The sequence below is a fragment of the Pseudorasbora parva genome, chromosome 21 (genome assembly GCF_024679245.1).
Source record: "Pseudorasbora parva isolate DD20220531a chromosome 21, ASM2467924v1, whole genome shotgun sequence".
Classification (NCBI taxonomy): Eukaryota; Metazoa; Chordata; class Actinopteri; order Cypriniformes; family Gobionidae; genus Pseudorasbora; species Pseudorasbora parva.
Window position 1 is genome coordinate 15371627 of NC_090192.1, and position 21226 is coordinate 15392852.

At 40.3% G+C, this 21226-nt stretch overlaps 1 protein-coding gene across 1 annotated transcript in view; it reads right to left on the reverse strand.

Moving 5' to 3' along the window:
• The window catches only part of LOC137056055 (phenylethanolamine N-methyltransferase), a 37715-nt gene extending 18700 nt beyond the window's left edge, over nucleotides 1-19015 (reverse strand). The window contains exon 1 of the mRNA XM_067430008.1: nucleotides 18823-19015. Coding sequence (XP_067286109.1) covers nucleotides 18823-19015 — 193 coding nt within the window. The remainder of the gene's footprint in view (nucleotides 1-18822) is intronic.
• Nucleotides 19016-21226: the final 2211 nt, after the last annotated feature.

Below are 21226 nucleotides of genomic sequence, written 5' to 3' on the forward strand. Positions count from 1 at the left end.
AGTCTTCCAGAATCGCGGTCAAAGCTGATTCGAAAGACCGCCGCCGTTCGCCAGTTTCTGTGTTTACTAGAAGCACGCAAACGCAATTCGGCCGTCGTCATTATGGCCCCGCCCACCGACTCTATACACGATGTGATTGGTCCGGCAAAAGTTAGGGGAATTCAGCTCAGAAGGGTATTGAGAGTTCCTAGACAACACTTGCGGGCAGATTAAATTTGCTGCCGCTAGGGTGCGTCTAGATTTCTAGGCTAGCATCATACGTCAGCAAACTCACTTTCTTGTTTTGTTCAGAAGACACTGCAAATGTATGCTGCCAACATCTCATATTTACCCACAAAATAACAGCAAAGGACTGTGAAAAACAGTATCCAGATGTTCTTTACGAAAGCAGGGATAAACTGTTTTGAAAGATGTGCAATATTGTTGTTGAACATAAAAGGAAATCAACAATTATTACTATATTACTAAACATATGCGGAGAATGACAAAAGCATGAAGGCTGTAGTAAGACAAGACAAATTAATGTGACACAGGCTGTTGCCTCCCAATCAAGTGCAAGCTCTGAAATAATCAAGGTAAGTTGGCTTGAATATATATATATATATATATATATATATATATATATATATATATATATATATATATATATGTGTGTGTGTGCGTGTGCGTGTGCGTGTGTGTGTGTGTGTGTGTAATGCATAGTAACTTAGGTAACGTTAATGTACTGTAGTTTATCACTGAGTGACTTGCATCACCAAAGTTAACATTACTGTTAGCATGAAATAAAAATAAATTATACAGTTTCTTTTTTTATTGGGGGTTCTGTACTCTGGAGTATGGGGATTTATTATTATGTATTTTTCCTCTCTTTTGCTCTTAGATCTGTGAAGATTGGGTTGCCACTGCAGTAAATATTCCACTCTCCAAAAGTGACCATCCAGCCTTAAAAAAATTCCTCAGACAAAAAGTTGTCAATGGTGGAGCTATACCTGGATTTCACCAGCTTCAGGAACATTATCTTGGGACAGTGTACCTAAAAGAAAAGGAACAACTCAAGACACATTTAGCTATAAAAATAAAAAAAACGAAAAAAAAAAAAAAAAAACCTTGCCGTTATATTCAATGAAACTCCAGACATAGAGGGCAGATGTGTACTAAACATACTAACTGCACTGCTTGAGAAGGATGATTCTGGAAGAATATTGGCATACCTTGCAGACACAGTGTTCTGTGAGGAGAGTAACCATTCCACTGTGTCTATGGCTGTTGTCGAGTGTCTACAAGAATAAAACATAGACAATGATGATGTTGTGGTGTTCAACTCTGACAACGCAGCCTATATGAAAAAGGCCTACAAAGCTGCGTTGCAGTCCTCATTCCCAAACTTGACACATGTGACATGCTTAGCTCATATAATGAACCTGATAGGTGGTGCCTTCTGGAGACCTTTTGACACTCTTGTGTTAACATTAATTTTTTTCATAGACTTGTGGCAGAAGCACATAGAGTGTGGAGAGACTCCATGAAATGCTACAAACTCCAGATAATGGCTCAAAGTCTGCAGGGTGAGATCAGCATCATGTCAGAGAAGTGCAAAAGAGTAAATACACTTCTGGACATCTTCTAGAGTAGATGTCCCGTAACCACCAAGGTTTTTGACTATCTTGACGATCTGCACATGAACATTGTGGCAAATGCACATCTACAGTATGAAGCATGTGCCCAGGAACAGGCTTACGACAATGCAGAAGACAAACTGGGGCGGCAGTGGCTCAGCGGTTCATGTAGGTTGTCTACAAACCAGAAGGTTGGTGGTTCAATCCCCGGTTCCACCTGACCAAGTGTCGAAGTGTCCATGACACCTAACCCCAGCTGCTCCCGACGAGCTGTATGGCGCCTTACATGGCTGACATCGCCGTCGGTGTATGAATGGGTGAATGTGAGGCAAAAATGTAAAGCGCTTTGGATAAAAGCGCTATATAAATGCAGTCCATTTACCAAACTCAGCAAGTACATGTCAGATGGACAATGATATAAAAGATGTCGTCCTAACTGGTCAGAGCAAGACACCTGGGTGGCGCGTCTGGAATAGTTGGGACCACCTGAGCAGGGACCACTCAAACCCGATCCACCAGAACTGGGACCACCAGAACTGGAAACAGTGAAACAGGGACCACCGGAGCAACGACTGCCGGAGCAGGCGCCACTGAAGCAGGAACGGATGGTGCCTTCCTTCTTCTCCACTTAAAGACCACCAGAACAGGGTCTACCGGAACAGGATAAACCAGAACAGGGACCACTGGAACTGGATCCACCAGACTCGTGACCACCTGAAGTGGGACCACCAGACTCCTCTGGCCAGTGAAATAGTCCACAGCCGCCTCGAATGTTGTCCCCTCCAATGCTCTCATAACTGCCCAATCAAATAGTTAGTCGAGGGCATAATTGAAGCGCTTCCTAAGAGTCTCATCTCTGTATCCAAGTCCCTCTGCAGCCCTCTTAAACTCCTGTGCAAACTCCTTCAGATCGGTCCCTTGTAACCGCATAGTCCTCAAGGAGTTGAACTGGACTATGCAGTCCCAGAGGGGACAGGAGCCAATAGAGAGAGGTGATTGCGGTGACCTTCTCCGCTGAGTCCTCATAGTGGTCGGATAGTTATGTCATGTTCAAAACAGGAAAAACGGGAGCGAGGACTCAAGTGCAGAAAATGAGGATTTATTAACTAAATAAAACAGAAACATAAAACAAAACCCATGAGGGGGGAAAAACAAAGTAGAATTACATAAAACTGAAAACATACCAACGCAGGGGAACCAGGAGAAGTAGACAGAACAACGATCCAACAAAGACTAACTAACACAAGGAACTTAAAAAAGGAAGAAATCAAGAGGGAACGGGTGAGTGAAATCAAACACTAATAAGATAACAAGAGGGAGGGATCAGCCGATGACACAAGCACATGCCCAAAATAACAAAATACCACAAATGCTACACAAGACAGGACAGGCATGTGACATAGTATGGCCATTCACTAAAGTCAACATTGCGCAACCAACTATAGATATAGAATATCCTGCTGCATTTTTAATTTTAGCTATATACTTTTATTGCACTGATTTTGTGTGGAACTGAGTGCTTGTGAAGAAATTTGTGTTTTTATAGGCTATTGAGTGAATAAAGGACCGAAATCCTTTCCATTTCTTTAGAAGGCGGGACTTATTGCCATATTGCAATATATTGTGATACAAGCTTGGTGTATTCAAAATACTTACTGAGTTGGGAGTATTCAATAAACATGTTCGATATTTACGATTTTGGATCGCATGGGCTCCGGCATGATCGGGAGCAGTAAAATAATCAAAATGACAACACACAATTGTTTTTTGGACAAAAAGACATTTGTGACAACCATTGAATCGGGTCACAGCCCCTGATCGCTTGGGAGTACAATTTGGGGTTAATATCGGGCTTAAAATCATATGTGGCCAGCCTTTACAAGGCTCACATGAACGTTTAGCATTGAAAAGGCTGTGCAGTGCATGGGTCACATTACAAATAATGAACAGAAACTCTACCTCTCGTTGATTTCATATGGATTGCATAAACAGAGAATATTTGTTTTTAATATAAATTCCTTAAATAATTTAGACACTTCAAGCTTTCCAGAGACATATATCATGTCTGTGTGGCAAGTATTCAATAAGTTACAGTTCATTTTCTGATACATTTCAGAATAGACTTCACTGAGAGACGGCAGAATGTGCATTTGTTTTCCTTATTTTGCGGGAAGCACATTTTCTTTTTATTGTACCCAAATAAAATTGTTTTGTATAACACATAGATGGAGTCTCTTTTGCCCTGATAAGAAAAAAAGTGAGGCGGTTGCACTGGCGTGGCTACCGACCCAATGGGGTTAAGATAAAATATATTTGTACAGATAGAAAGCAGAGTGTATAAAAGTATACTTTTGTTGGATACTGGCACACATTGGGAAAGCAAGGAATAAAAAAAAAATAAATACAGATGCATCACCCACGTACGCTATAGAGTAGGTGTGGCATTAACAAGTCAACAAAGAAAAAAAAGCTTCTTATTAGTGTTTTAAATTGATGCTTTCACACAGGTGTATCCTATGCGGAAATCTTTCTTGTCAAGAAACCTGATGCTTATGTGAATTCTCCTCTCCCTTCACACATGGAAAAAATTATGTTCATTTAAGCTTTACCTTTTTTTTTTTGCAGTTTAAATAAACCGTATATCACACATATGTCAATAGGGGATGTTGCTAAATTTTATATTATTTATACATTTCTTAAATAACCAAATTTCAACAACTTGAGGGCAGCTGATGATGCTTTGAAGTGACACTAGAGTGATCAAGAGTTTTCCAATATAAAAAAGCTTTCATTTAAGTCCTCTGTCCTTATTTTCTTTCCTTGCAGCATTCTACAGGACAAAAGAAAGAAGGAAGAGTATAAGGTAATAATAAAATTAATTTTGAGAATATGAATGCGTTGAACTGTTTGAAAATAACTCAAGCACTCAAAGAAGCAATCAGGGAAATGGAAAATGTGAAATGTTACAGAACAGAAAGTTGCTATTTTTGTAAGGATAGTAGAGAACAAAAAATAAAAACCTGGTACTAGGTTTAAAGACATGAGTAGGACAAAACATTTATTGCACAATGTTGGAAGAAAATAAATGGGTAAAGGGAGTCATAAAAGGGGTCCCAACAGATGTTTCAAAATAATTTTTATCAGCATGTCAGTGGTAATTTCAAATGTCTAAAATATATATCAGAGAAAAAGAAAGGCTTTCTATAATAGTGCAGTTTGAAGAAGAAAAGCTATGGTATTAGACCATAAGTTGCTCCTCTGCTTAGATGTTATAAGTGTCAAAATTATGGACATGTATGGACATTCCTCATTCTGTCTCTGTGAAGAATGATCCGATTCTACATTTTTTACGCGTGAACTAAGAAGCTTTTAATGTGATTTCAGCTATATTATGTCAGTAATAGATGTCAACATTATAACTGCTAGCAGGTGTAGAGATTAGCTCCATATACAATGATAAATATAACATGTTCCCTTTCAGTTGGTCACTTCGACGTACGTCGGAAGGACCAGCGAATTGGGATCACTTCTGGGAGCCCCTATCAGCTTCGAGATGTAGAAAACGGGCCAATGAACATTGGTGTACGTGCTTTTTGTGCGTTCCTTTTTGGTGAGCGCAGATACAAGCTTCACTACAAACATGTATTTCTGCCGTGGTCGATCCATGGTTGCTTCAGCACTAAAAGAGCAGATTTCCTCACAAAAAGAGCTACACGGGTGACGTAGCGTTTTTTTCAAGATGGCATTCCACCCCTGCGTTTCTGGATGCGGTCGTTCCCTGTCGCCCACTGACGGTCACAAATGCTGTATCACGTGCCTGGACTTAGAGCACGCTGAGGCGGCGTTTGTGGATAGTTCATGTTCCCACTGTGGGAACATGACTATCTCGGCGCTTAGGTCGAGACTCACCTACCTTCGGGAAGCAGAATAGGCCTACTTCAACGGATGGCCGGGGTGACCTGAGGATTACATTTAGGGCAAACCCGCCGAGCGATCCTCCGCGGGACCCTAATCCCTCACAAGCGCCGTAACCAGTGGTGCTTCCAGAGGATTCCATCGGCCCCTCTCAGGGGCGTCCGATGGTGTCCTTTGGGGCAACTGCGGACGAACAGATGTCAATCGCTGCATCGGAGGGGGAGTTTCAGTACTCGGGGGATGAAGATTCGGCTGTACTGCCTCCCTCTGGGAGAGTGGCAACGGTCGAGTCGGACCCTGAGTTGACGGCTATGCTTTCCCGGGCCGCCGAAAAGGTCGGGCTTGAGTAGAACCTTCCACCATGTCCCGAACCTTCTAGGTTGGACGATTGGTTTCTTGGGGTGGGTCGCACAGGTTCTCAGCGTCCCGCCCTGGTGCCTTTGCCAGAGTGGTCATGGAAAACACTGTTTAGTGCCCGTGGGGAAACCTGGTACAACCCACTATCCGGCACATCCTGCCCCGGCGATCCGATGCTGCCTCCACCCCGCACCTCTGCCTGCCCATCGCTGAGGACGCCCGCCCGCCGCCGCCCCCGCTCCTGCCCCAGCCCAGCAGCAGCCACCACCCGGGCGTAGGCGTGGAGCCGGCTGTGGGAAGGACGTCCAGCCCGCTCAGGCCACTGCCAAACCAGGTGGCAAGCGCCGTCGTAAGAGACCCTGACACGGGCCACCCAGAGATGGAGGAGTCTGCTCTACAGGAAGTGGCAGCAGCACCACTTCCTCCCCCCGGAGGAGGGCCAGGGGGATTGTTTGTGTGTCTAACATCTGTTCCGCCACTGGCCCCAGCGCCAGTGGTACCCAAAACTTCACAAAAAGAGCAGTTTCCAAAATCTCTGGGTGCCAAGAGAGCCCGCTTGGCGGTGTTCGACGCTCCCATGCCTGGTCCCCCTCAGGCACCTCTCCAATCGGCAGCAGGGGGCACGCCCACAGGCGGCCTCCCCACAGTACCGCAGAACAGTACTCAGCGGAAGCAGGTAAGCGTTGCCATGCACATGCAGACCTCGCCGCGGGCCGCCACCACACCGTCCGGGCCGGGTCCCTGCATGCCGCTGCGCTGCCCCGCTGCGCTGCCCCGCTGCGGGTACGTCTGTGGTGCCGTTGGTCCCGCTGGTTCGGTCGCTGGGGGCCTGGCTAGCGCTCCCCAGCCCATCCCGCTGGCTCATCCGTAACATCAGACTAGGCTATGCGATTCAGTTCGCCCGGCGTCCCCCCAAGTTCAGGGGCGTTCACTTCACCTCTGTGTCGAAGGAGTGCGCCCCTGTGCTTCAGGCAGAGATCGCAAGTCCTATTGCCGAAGGATGTAATCGAGCTGGTCCCTCCAGCCGATATGAAGACTGGCTTTTACAGCCCGTACTTCATTTTACCAAAGAAAAGCGGCGGGTTACGGCCGATATTGGATCTGTGATTCTTGAACCAGTCCCTTCACAGGCTGCCATTCAGAACGCAGAAATGCATCTTCAGGTGCATCCGTCCCCAAGATTGGTTTGCAGCGATCGACCTGAAGGACGCGTACTTTCATGTCTCGATTCTCCCTCGACACAGACCGTTTCTATGCTTTGCGTTCGATGGACGAGCATATCAGTACAAAGTCCTACCCTTCGGGCAGTCCCTGTCGCCCCGTGTCTTCACGAAAATCGCGGAGGCAGCCATTGCTCCCATGAGAGATCGTGGTGTTCGAATCCTCAACTACCTCGACGACTGGCTGATTCTTACCCAGTTGCGAGAGCAGTTGTGCGAACACAGGGACATGGTGCTCAGGCACCTCAGCCAGTTGGGGCTTCGGGTCAACTGGGAAAAGAGCAAACTCTGTCCCACAGGATCTCTTTTCTCAGGATAGAGCTGGATTCGGTCACCCTGACAGCGTGCCTCACCGATGAGCACGTCCAGTCTGTGTTGAACTGCTTGAATCCGTTCAAATGCAGGACAGCGGTCCCACTGAAAAATTTCAGAGGCTCCTGGGGCATATGGCATCCGTAGCTGCGGTCACATCGCTCGGATTACTCCATATGAGACCGCTTCAACGCTGGCTACACGGCCGAGTCCCGAGGTGGCTGTGGCACAGCGGGTCCCTCCGTGTCTCAGTCACACCGAGGTGCCATCAAACCTTCAGCCCGTGGTCGGACCCTGTATTTCTACGGGCGGGGGTGCCCCTAGAACAGGTATCCAGGCATGCGATTGTCTCCACGGATGCCTCATCCACCGGCTGGGGTGCCGTGTACGCAGTTTCGGGTCTGTGGACGGGGCCTCAACAGCAATGGCACATCAACTGCCTGGAGTTGTTAGCAGTTCGTCTTGCCGTGGGCCTTTTCAAGACGCCGCTTCAGAACAAGCACGTTCTGGTCCGTACGGACAGCACTGCGGCCATTGCGCTCCCGTCGCATGTCACAACTCACCCATCACCTCCTGCTATTGAGTCAGTAGCATCTGAGCTCGCTTTGTGCCACTCACATTCCGGGCCTGCTCAATCGTGTGGCCGATGAGCTCTCACGACAGCCAGTGCTCCAGGGAGAGTGGAGACTCCATCCCCAGGTGGTCTAGCTGATTTGGAGCCGCTTCGGGGCCGCAGAGTTAGACCCGTCTGACACCAGGTCTAACACTCGTATGCATTGGTGGAACTTGTGTTAGGCTGGGTTCCATATTTTGTTACCCCCGCGGCGGTCCGATATGTGTATTTTCCAAGTCTCAGTGCAGTGTTGTTCCCCTGCCCAAGAGGGCCGGGGCCACCCCTGGGAATTCTGTATGTTGTACTGCCCACGGCCAGTCCATACGTGTATTCTCTACATGGCAACCCCCTCCGGGGTAATGTGGCTTCCTCAGCGGCCCCCTGGGCACGCTTTCCCAGCGTTATCCAATAGTCCGCTGAATGGGTCTTGTGGAACGGCAGTGTGACTCTGTCTCTGAAGACTTTGCAGCTGGCTGCACTGGCCTGCAGGCATTTTTAGTCGACAAATTGTGCCTAGAGTTCGGGCCGGGTAACACTCACGTGGTACTGAGACCCCGGCCTGGCTATGTGCCCAAGTCACTCCCTTCCACTACCACTCCCTTCAGCGACCAGGTGGTGAACCTGCAAGTGCTTCCCCCGGAAGAGGCAAACCCAGCCCTAGATTTGCTCTGTCCCGTCCACATTCTGCGACTGTATGTGGATAAAACACAAAGATTCAGAACCTTAGATCGGCTCTTTGTCTGTCACAGAGGTCAGTAGAAGGGAAATGCTGTCTCCAATCAGACAATGGCCCACTGGATAGTGGATTCCATTACCTTGGCTTACCAAGCACAAGGTGTGACTTGTCCGCTCAGGGTGCGAGCATACACTACTAGAACCAATGCATCTTCCTGGGTTAGACATCTGTAGAGCTGCGGGCTAGGAGACACCCAACATGTTCGCTAGATTCTATAGCCTATGTTTAGAAGATGAAGAAGAAGAATTTTATATAGCGCCTTTCCATAGTTTAAGGCCACTTTACACAGTGTTATAGAGAGTAAAAAAATTTCGTCACATTTACATTTAATCATTTAGCAGACGCTTTTATCCAAAGCGACTTACAAAAAAGGAATAGAAGCAACGAAACAGACAAGGCCAACAACCTGTAAGAGCTGTAAGAAATCTCAATTAATTAGCACAGTACACAATTTTTGTAATTTTTTTTTTAGACATCTACAACCAAAACTCACGTACGCAAAATGCCGAACACTGGATTTTGATAGCAATGATAACAACCCATTAGGACTAAGGCTGTTGCCCCAGCTGTTGTCGTTAATGCAGATTCAGTGGCCCAATGGGTTGGTTTTGTATGGCATTCAAGCTAAACGCGCAGCAATAGCCATCTACAACAAAAACTCATGTACGCAAAATACAGAACACTGGATTCTGATAGTTATGATAACTATGTAACATACCCGCCTGAAGGCACAAATCCGGATGGGAGACGTAGATATGATCCAGGAGTGTGTGCTTTTTGGTCGTTGCTGTGGTGATCAGTAAGTGCTATTCTGTATTGGTCAAGTGCAATTGAAAAAGATGTGTCTTAAGATGTTTTTTTAAAATGGCTACAGACTCGGCAGCACGAATTGAGATCGGCAGGTCATTCCACCAGGTGGGAACGGTCCAGGAAAATGTCCGTGAGAGCGATTTCATGCCTCTTTGGGATGGAACCACGAGGCGCCGCTCGCTCGCAGAACGTAAGCTTCTGGAGGGTGTGTAAGTCTGAACAAGTGAGTTTAGGTATATTGGTGCAGAGCCAGTGGTTGTTTTGTTAGTCGATAACTAGTGCCTTGAATTTGATGCGAGCAGCCATTGGCAACCAGTGCAGTTTGATGAAGAGAGGCGTAACAAGCGCTCTCTTCGGCTCATTAAAGACCACTCTCGCCGCTGCATTCTGGATCAGCTGCAAGGGTTTGATAGTGCATGCTGGAAGCCCAGCTAGAAGAGCATTACAATAGTCCAGTCTGGAGAGAACAAGAGCTTGAACCAGGAGTTGTGCAGCCTGTTCTGATAGGAAGGGTCTGATCTTTCTAATGTTGTATAAAGCAAATCTGCAGGACCGGGCTGTTGCAGTAATGTGGTCAGTGAAGTTTAACTGGTCATCAATCACAACTCCAAGGTTTCTGGCTGTCCTTGATGGAGTTATGGTCGATGAACCAAGGTGAATGGAGAAATTTTGATGAAGTGCTGGGTTGGTTGAGAAAACAAGTAATTCTGTCTTTGCAAGATTGAGTTTAAGATGATGCTCTTTCATCCAGTCAGAAATGTCTGTCAGACAGGCAGCGATACGAACACTGATTGTAGGATCATCTGGTTGAAATGAGAAGTAGAGTTGAGTGTCATCAGCATAGCAGTGATAGGAGAAGCCGTGTTTCTGAATGACAGAACCTGATGATGACATGTAGATGGAGAAGAGAAGTGGTCCAAGGACTGAGCCCTGTGGAACCCCAGTAGCTAGATGACGTGACTTAGACACTACACCTCTCCATGACACCCTGTAGGACCTTCCAGAGAGGTAAGACCTGAACCACTGGAGAGCAGTTCCTGAGATCCCCGTCCTCTTAAGTGTTGACAGGAGGATCTGGTGGTTAACTGTGTCAAAAGCAGCAGACAGATCCAGCAGAATGAGCACTGAGGATTTGGAAGCTGCTTTTGCCAGTCTCAGTGCCTCAGTTACCGAGAGCAAGGCAGTCTCAGTCGAATGGCCGCTTTTGAAGCCGGATTAGACAAGACAAGACTAAATATGTTCATCAATAACCTTTTTTTTTCCCGAGATGAGACGATGATGAGACTATGCCAAAGTCCAAAAACGCTGACTAAAGTCTAGTTCAGACTGCACAATTTTCAAACTCGTCGGGTCACTGCTCTTTTCACACTGTATGACTATCTGGGGTAGCAGTCAGTCACTGCTGTGTTCACACTGCACGATGGATCTGCGACAGAGGGCTTCACACTGCGTGACTGTACAAGAGGAAGAATCGCCGACAACTCTCTCTCTCTCCAATGCGCAAACTACGTTTCCCAACATTCCCAACCAAACACTTGCGATGTCACAAGTAAACAACGCAAGATCACATGTGCGTCAGAGCTGAGGTTTTGCGCGAGACTTTGAATTGTTATTAAAAAATTATAAACTGCACAAAGTTTATAAGTTTGCTCCAAATTGTCTGCGTGCTGATTTGTGGAGAAAAAGAAAAAAGTATTGCAGAGTTTACTAATTGTTGGAGAGACAGAGGGAGCAAGGATTGTGTTCTGCAAAGTGAGTTTGAGGTAAATAAATAATTTTGTAATGTGCTACCTCCAGTGAGCGTTTTTTAAAATTTTATTTAAATGTTTTATTTAAAAATATATATTTTTATTTGTATGGTCATGTATGTGTGCATGCATATACCGAATTGTATGTATGTACCTATATGACTTATGCTATTTTGTAAAAAAATTGCAACTGGAATTTTGATTGTTGACCAAAAAACAAAAAAAAAATCCTCCCAGTACCTCCCGTTACCCTGTATCTCACTCTCTCATTTGCTGTCGGTCATTGCCGATGTGATATTCAGTCAGAACTCATTTCACACAACAGTAGTTTGAATCCAGTATCTAGTATTTAGCATGCCAAATATCTTGCAGCCGTCTGCGATTATCTCTGATCGCGTCTTTGATCATTCACACTGCTTGATTGTCACTTGCGTGCACAAGCCTTGATTTGCCTATGATTTCAGGCATTTGTCGGCAATTTCACAAAACTTGTCGTGTGTCAAAATCGGGGCTTAAATTAGGCAGTGTGAACAAGGCTTAAGACTCAATTAACATGCATTGTTGTTGACGAAAAAACAAGACTAAAATGTTTTGCATACAATAAAAACGAAGTTAAAATCTCTCTTCATTTTTTCTCTACAATCGTCTCTTCTTTTTCATTACCTGATAGAATATTCAGCTGTTCCTTCAAAATATTCCGAACAAGTTTGCACTCCTGCTGCTGCCATCCTTGAAACTACATGGAGCAAGAAAACAGTTGCCTACTGTCACGCATTTTGTGTGAGGCATACGCTTTCAGGCTCATGCTCTCACTCTGGCCAAGTAAATCTCACGGCAATTTTGTAAAGTTTTAATATGAAATTCAAACAAACATTTTGAGGAGCTTTTTTGGTAGTAAAAACTATTTGTGCGATAATTGGTCCATTAATGAGCATTTAAAATATTTTTCTTCTAATATTTTTATTATTTGTATTACTATAAGTTTATTGATTAAGGTTAAAATTGAAAATTCCAATGCAAAAAGGCAAATGTAGAGTAATTTTGTGGCTGGAAATATTATTTTTATACTTTTTGTATGGCCTGTATGGTACTTTAATAAATAAATAAATAAATAAATAAATATACATGTCTCTAGTTTAATTGCTCAAAGTATTGCAGATCATAACTGCTTACTTATTTTTAGGTTTTGCATTTGAATAAATATTTAGACATTATCAAACACTAGATTTTTTTAAATGTGAAATTTTAAAACGTTAATAACTTACATCCTATTATTTGTAATAATACTTATATAAGCACACACAAGTGAATATTAAAGGTGCCCTAGAATAATTTGAAACAATATTTTAAATTGTTCTCTGATATCTACATAGGTGCCAACATAAGGTCAAACATTGTCAAGATCCGGTTTTACAGGTCCATTTACAAACCTAGAAACTGTCCCTAGGATGTAATGCTCTGTTTTTGCCTTATTTAGAAGGGTCATGAATATCAATGCTGAGTTCTGCTCTGATTGGCTGCTTCACTGCACAGCTAACACATCTATACCATCCGTCATGGCAATGATACAATAATAGCTTCACAAACTGAACTGGGTAGCGCGTAAATATGTTGTTTGTACAGTAACGTTACAGTTTGACGGTAGAGTACTTATTTAAAAGTCGATTTAGTTAGCCAAAGAAATGTAGAAGGCACTCAAAATAGTCAGTGTAATGTTTACTATAATTCACCTGCTGCAAAATAATCATACTTCAGTTCTCAAAAATGTATATTTATTTACAAACTAGAAGCCTTATCAAATGACTTCAACTTAGATGGTGGAGAAGGTGACGTTAGCTACAAGTTGCGAGTGAGTGATCTGCAACTAAACAGTAGTAAACGTAGTTAGCTTTTGAGTTATGTGTAAATTGTGAAATATAGGCTCATTTAGATTTCAATCCGTCAAAAGCGACCAACATACATATCTACTGTTGTATTTTATGACAACACTGGCAGGAAATTATATTAACCTTTGTCATTTGACAAACTGTTATGTGTGCTACTTGGAGTTTCTACATACACAATTTAAGCACAGGTCTTATATAGCCACCAGTGATGCGCGGGTCAATGTATAAACAACCCGACGCACCCGACCAACGTTTTCAACTAAGCCGCCTGCAACTCAGACCGCAAAAAAGCCCGCTTTCTGACCCGCATTTTTTTTTTTTTTTTTTTTTTTTATAGTAAATGCTCCCTGGCATAATATACATTAATCCAGCCTGTGTAGGAGATAAGTGTTTCAGGCCCTGTTGTGGTGCGCTTAAGAGTGCGGTGGCAAGAGCAGGCAGTTCTATCATTGTCCATTTCAGCTCTAGAAGCATATTATTGATGAATGCGATGTTTATCTTTTAACCCTGCTTGGAGAATTCATCAGCAGGTCAACTGAGAGAACGCTATTGGAAGGGTGAAAGCCCTTAGGACTGCAAAGTCGCAAACTGTTCTTTTTCTGAATGCTGTATGATATAGCCTAGTGTTGTGTCATAAAGGAATGATTTATTCATTTATTTCGTTTCATTTTCTTAACAATTAAGATGCTGCATGTGTTTATCCAGTCTAATCGAAGTATGCGTCTCTACCCAGACTTTCCCAACAAAAATCCCGTCCTGGAATGTATACGCCAAAATGATTTTATGATAGGATGATACGAATGTGATACGAACTTCATGACGTATTATACGCATGTACAACCCACCCCACCACCGCCATCCTACCCAAGAGAGTGTCATATACACGCCATAAAGTGCGTAATATATGCACGCGTAAATTAATTTTGCTGTATACATTCCACGAAATTGCACATTCGTACTATTGATACGCATTACTATTAAAGTAAATTGATGCCATATAGAATTGCATGCGCAGGGTAAGTATTGTGAAAGTGTACATAAGTTTGCAAACGTAAGTTAAATTTCCATGCGCAAGATACGTTTCACAACGTGTAAATTGCCTTTCAAATGTAAGAAAAAAATATTTGTAGCATTTTACTGTTATTCATAAGTGTAATTCATGTATGGTGAAACTGCAACTTCATGTTAACGCAAAATAAATATGATCTGTATTCTTCTGACTTCCATTTTTATGCGCTTACCTTTTTGGCACATTTCTTATGCCAAAATACGGCCAAAAGCATTGCACGCCTGCATCAGTTTGTTTTCGCTTGCAAATCGATGTTCACGTGAACATCAATTTGCAAGTGAAAACAAACTGATTGGTTCAAGAAAAACCTCAGACGCCAGAACACATATTTATCTTCATTTCACTTGTAATGCACAAATACATGTAAATAAATAAATAAATAAATAAATAAATATATAAATAAATAAAGCACAATTGCTTAATAATCTGTGCATCATTAGGTTTAAGTCTTATATGTTTCCATCCTGAATTCTGAGCTGGTGTAGTCATTGTTTTGGAATTGTATTGAAATTATATATATATATATATATATAAAATTTCAGTACAATTCCAAAACAATGACTACACCACAAAAAATAGAGCATTGCAATAATCCAGACGGGATGTGATTAATGCATGAATTAAGATTTCAGCATCAGCCTGAGTGAAGATCGAAAACGTGCAATATTGCGAAGATGGAAAAAAGAATTTTAATAGCAGAAGAAATGTCAGAGGCAAAAGATAGAAATGAGTTGAATAAGACACCAAGATTACAGACAGATGAAAAAGGCTTAGCATAAACCCATCCATTTCAAAGGACAGGTTTTTTTCCTTTTTACTGAGGTTGCAGAGCCAATAATCAGTATTTCAGTTTTGTTATTATTTAGTTTAAATAAATTCAAGGACATCCAATGCTTGACATCCCTGATACATGCAATTAGTGAGTCAGGCAAAGATGGCCTATCAGAGCTGGTGGAGAGGTAAATTTGAAAATTAAAAAAATTTCATCAGCATAGCAATGAATGTCCATGCCTACGTATGATGTTACCAAGTTTATATATATATATATATATATATATATATATATATATATATATATATATATATATATATATATATATATATATATATATATATAAATGATAAACAGAAGTGGACTAAGACCCCCTAATGAAACAAAAATATATTGCAGTATATTGGGAAATATAATGTAATACATTAGGCATATATTCACATATATGGGATTTAATATTTATATTCACCAATATATTGCAATTTATGAAAGCGGCAATAATTTGTATATTTTGCAATATATTACAGGAATATATAATATATTGTATAATACCATCAATATATTATTCCATGTATTTACAATATATTATAATATATTTTGAAGTAATATATTGGTAAATATATTTTCCTTTCATAAGGGCCTCCTGTGTTCTCACTTCAAATGAGTAGAAGCACTAAGAGGCCCTGGCTCTTGTCGCTTGCTGCAATATGGCGCGTATATGAAAGAGCATCTGGCATCATGCCTTTTGTTGCTGAATTCCCACTGAGTTATATGAGGAGACCCTGCGGGAGTCCCATATATTTTTCCACAGTCTCCCCTCGTGTCTCATTTATACCCATACTGTGTGGCATAAATCATTGCATGTCAATGTGCATTGGCTCGTTTCGTTACACTCGAAATAGATTGGCTCTTGTGAGCGAGATTCCTATTTATCCTATTGCCTGATCATTCTGCATGTATATGCATGGAATAAAAATAATAAATTCATATTTAATTTAATAATAGGAAAATAATATTCCAATTATTATTTATTATTCCCAATTATTATTGAATTAACTGTTTAAAAATAGGAAGATATAACTTTATCTCAAAATGATGGATGTTATTTTAAAAATGTGTAGGCTAAATGAATGGAAATAAGTTAATACAGCCTGTTATTTACATAAGATAAATATAATACTGCTACTGTTATAACAGACCATTTCAAATGTTTACATGCTTTTCTTCTTTTTTTTCTGTTTAGCAGTGATGAAATGTTGTTCTTGTAAGCATTTCAATAAAAGTGTAGGCTAGATCTTTAAAATGCATTCAAATTACAGCAAAGAGCAAATTTACGGTTCTCATCAGTGGTCAAAAAGAATATCATAATAATAATTTTAAAATGATCTCTTATTGAAAACTCAGAGGGAAAACTCAGTGGATTTGGATTAAATTACCACACAACCTTGGTGTTTGTAAAAACAAACAAACAAACAAACAAAAAAAACCTAGGAAATGTTTATTTTTTATTATTATTTTTATTTTTTATTTTTTATTTTTTTTAACACAGAAATTTGTACACAGGTGGTGGGCGAAAGACACTGACATTCTGGATTTAGACAGCAAGAAAATCATTGTAAATTTTTAAAATACCTTACAACCCCATGAAAAACGATTATTATCCGAATAGAGGCTGTGTAAGTTTGATTGCTAGATATTGTATTGTTAGATATTTGTATCCTAAAAATATGTATTATTATTATTATTATTATTATTATTATTATTATTATTATTATTATTATTAATTTGATTTCTTGAGCCCCTGTCCCTTTTAAAAGAGCTGAAAGCTGAAAACTCGAATAAGGTCATGAAAACACGTACCATAAAGAACATAGATTTTGAATAAGTTAAACTAATTCCAAAGTTGTCACAAACACCTAAAGAAAACACATTAGAAAAAGATAAAAAACCAAACATAACTAGAAAAAAAGTATTTACATGGCATGCTGCAGGGCAGTGCAAGATGAGAAATTTAGGTTAAAAAGTATAATCATTTTTATTTTATTTTTTTAAATGACAGATTGTTTCACTGGATAAGACCCTATTCCTCATCTGGGATCGCGCAGAGCCTCTGAAGCCCTTTGAAACTACATTGATTTGGACTTTCAACATTTTGGTTGCCATGGAAGTTTATGGTGAGAAGAAACATCCTGGAATGTTTTCCTCAAAAAATCGTAATTTCATTTTGACTAATGAAAGTAAGACATGAACATCTTGGATGAGATGGGGGGTGAGTATTTTCATTCTGAAGTGAGCTAATCCTTTAAATTGAGCCTATACTTTTCACTCTAATTACCAAATAAGATACAGTCATTATGAATACATTGTAATAATCCCTTTCTAGGCATAGTGAGAAATACCTGCTCTTCCTCTCTCATCTCCATCACCTTAACGTTCTTTCTCTCTTTGTCTCATCTCTCTCTTAAACCTGTATCTTTTCCCTTCCCAAAGCTGAGCTTTTATTGATAGTCTTTTTAATTTTTTCTTTATCAGTGAAAAAAGTAAACATCATATCAACTGATATTTATTTTTTATGAATAATTCACTAAACAAGTGAAGTTACTGAAGGCTACCAGGGAAGCTATGTAACAGTCTATTCATTCACAAGTTCATTCACACTTTCACTATAAATCTTTTGCCTTTTGTCATATGATGAAAATGGCTTTGTTAATGTTTCTTGTCGTATGTCATCACGACTTGAAGTGGCACTGTGCTGACAAATCAGTGTATGACAACAAAGTAGCCGACCACAAGAGCAATTAAAGAGCTGATGGCTTTGTATTCTTTCGAATCGCTCATACAGCACTTTGATGTTATATACACCTATCAGTCTGAAAGTTGGACACACATTTTGACAATGATGAGCGGTGTTAGACCACTGAGGCAGTCCAGATGACATGGTTATTTTGGCATTGTGTAATATCCTTGCAGCACCAAAGTAGAGTTAAAATTAGGCAATTATTTCATATTTATTTGTCTATTTACACTAAGTGCAAATAGCGTGCCTTGCAATGCCTGGCTGTGTCAAACAAGATTTTTAAAAACCATCCACAATTCTACATCCTTAGTGGAACAATCAGTAAAGCATATTGTATGGCTAATGGATCATTATTTTGTCACGATCAACACTGGTTCGAATCCTCCTTTTGCAGAGCTTGCTCTTCTCTCTTTTCTAATCACAAATCACATCGGAAAGGCATTTATTTTCAATAAAAACTAAGAAAATGTTCTAAATGTGGAAATAAAGTGCCTAATTTTTTTTTAATTATAATAAAAGCATTTATTAGGTAGGGTTAGGTGTAGGGAGGGCTTTTAGTGTTCCTTTAAGTGTTATTATTGCACCTTGTTAATGTACAACAATCCTGAGGTGCAAATAGTATTTATCTTTCAAAATAAAGTATAAATTACATGTAATTACTATTTATATGACAAAGAACTGCAACATTTTTATGATGTAAATAGAATATATCACTATTTTTACTTAGTAAATAGAATCTACAGCTACTTGCACTTCATCTCGCTAAGAAAATATGTTGATTTCACTGAGTGTAAATAGAATCTAGTTGCTACTTGTTATCGCTATTTGCACTTAGCGTAAATAGCAACTAGATTCTATTTACACTATTACCGCTGCCTTTATTTTTTAATCTTTACTATATCCACCTTTGAAAAATACAGAGCCTGATCCCAATGGTGCATACGGCCCTGGTTATACACATTTATGCTCACCTTCGGTAAAGGCTCTGTGTAGACAGCTGAGTTTCCATGGCACAATGCTTCTCCGCTCAAAGTCTGCTCGGGGTGGAGTGTAGTTATAGTGCAGATAAGCTACAGGATCAAAGCCCTGGTAACATGCCCTCATAGAGGCCGCCGTCTTTAACTTTTCCAGCATCATCTTCTGTCTTTCTCCGTCTTTCTCCATACCTGTTCCTTTGAATCACTGTCCCCATCCTATTTTCACTCAGGACCATATTTATACTTGAGTATGAATGAGGTTAAAGGTTTCTTTGGTGCTTTTTTTTAACATGCAGCTTAAATTAGTTTCTCTGTGTCTGCGCTTAGGGGCAGTCATCTTCTGCACAGCTTTTATCTCTACAGATAGTGATAGCGTTGTGCCCACCTGAGAGCATTCAGACCTCTTGCCTTTTTGACTTCAGGCACTGATGATATCGGCGTTAGCTGACTGCATGTTTTCCCTAAATGTTATCTCACTCATCTGAACAAAAGGCCTATTTAAGGTCACTCACTCACTCACTCACTCACTCACTCACTCACTCACTCACTCACTCACTCACTCACTCACTCACTCACTCACTCACTTTTTTAATTATATTAATAAGGACATCTCATAATCTCCACTCTTTTTATGCCAGCCAGGTTAATTATATTTTCTATAACCGACCCATACCCCTAAACTTACCTCTCACAGTAACCTGTGCAAAACACTACATTTATATAAAAAACATGATTATTTGTTTTATAAGCCTTTTTAGTTATTTCCAGCTCACTAGTCTGTGTTTAACATATTTCACTATTAGTGAGGAATTTTTGGGGCATTTAGCATTGCAATTTTACTAAATATATAGAAAGCAAATAATGTCTGATTATATAATAATTGAATCGAAAGCAGAGATGTATGGAGATATGTCTGCAGCCGACACTGATTTAGAAAACACTTGTTTATTAAATTTACCTTTTTATTTTTTCAGACATACAGTAGGGCTATTATTAGCCTACTTTTGCCGAAAAAAGCTATATTCCTCCATGCATCCAGTATTTTAACAGAAATATAAATGTGAGATTAGTCACCTAATTCCTAAAATGAATGACTACTAGTTGGCTAGAAAAATCTTTAGTCTATGGCAATTCTAATCTAAACATTTATATTTAATTAGTAATTATAGCTCTTTACATTAAATTAGTTGAGTTAACAATTAGCCTATGAACTAATAAAATAATAAAACAAAGATTAAATAATAAAGATGCTAACTATATATTTCTATATAGCATTGCTTGTTCCACTACAAAGGAATGTTTTGTGAGGTGACAATCCGTTATACATGCGATCTACTGTATCTTGAAGTTTGTTGTCTTCTGTTATAAAGATAAAGATTGACATTTCCTTCATTAAGAAAAAAAATATGCACATAATGCTGTAAAACACAAACAACTTCTATTCTGTTAGATGTTCTGAGTTTTGACTACTTTTTGAATTTTGTATAAATTACATCTTTAAGTAATGAAGATTATAAACATCTTATATTATATTTAGCTTTTATATATATATATATATATATATATATATATATATATATATATATATATATATAAAGGCCTCAATTAATAATTTTGCAAATGTACGTTTATTATTAGTGAAACCATACTTACTCAATAATAATCAATAATACAGCATGAAGACTAGACATGTGTCAAAGGTCATAAAGGTTTATAAAGAACTTGTTCATGTCTCTTAAGCCTAAGCTTACAAATTCTGAATAAGTAGTGATTTCTCTCATTTTAAGAATATAAATAAAGAGAGTTTTTACACTGGCAGTTTAATTCAGAAGGGCACAGTTCGAATGAAACATTGGTAATGTGAAAGCTGTCATGCGGACCTGGAAGCTCACCAGCGCCACACCATACCTGGATGAAGTCCATATTCCACGAGTAGGAATATAGTGTGGCTCCGTCACTTTCCCGCCAGAACACGCCCCCCTCAGGGGCCAAGTGGCAGAAGAGCTGCTGCGTGACTGGAGTTACTAGAGGAAAACACGAGTAGAGCAAACAATTATCAGATTAAATTAAAGTTTGGGCTCGATATAGTGTTTCTTTCAACTTACCACAGATTCAGTGACCCATGGATAATGACATGCAGCCAGGAATCGTGTTTTCCTGACATTTTTATGAGCCTGATTTCGACATGATCAGTCATCACAGTTTTCAAATGAATCCAGCATGTAGCCTATGGATGGGTCAGTGTATTGAAGCAGGTATGTGGACGCTTGTCACGAATGGAAAACAAAAGTTTTAATCAAATTCTGAATAGATTATAGACCTATTAATAAAAAATTAACAATAATTATATTGCCCAGACAGCACGGAAAGAGTGCTCCCTTTATAATCACTAAAAGCT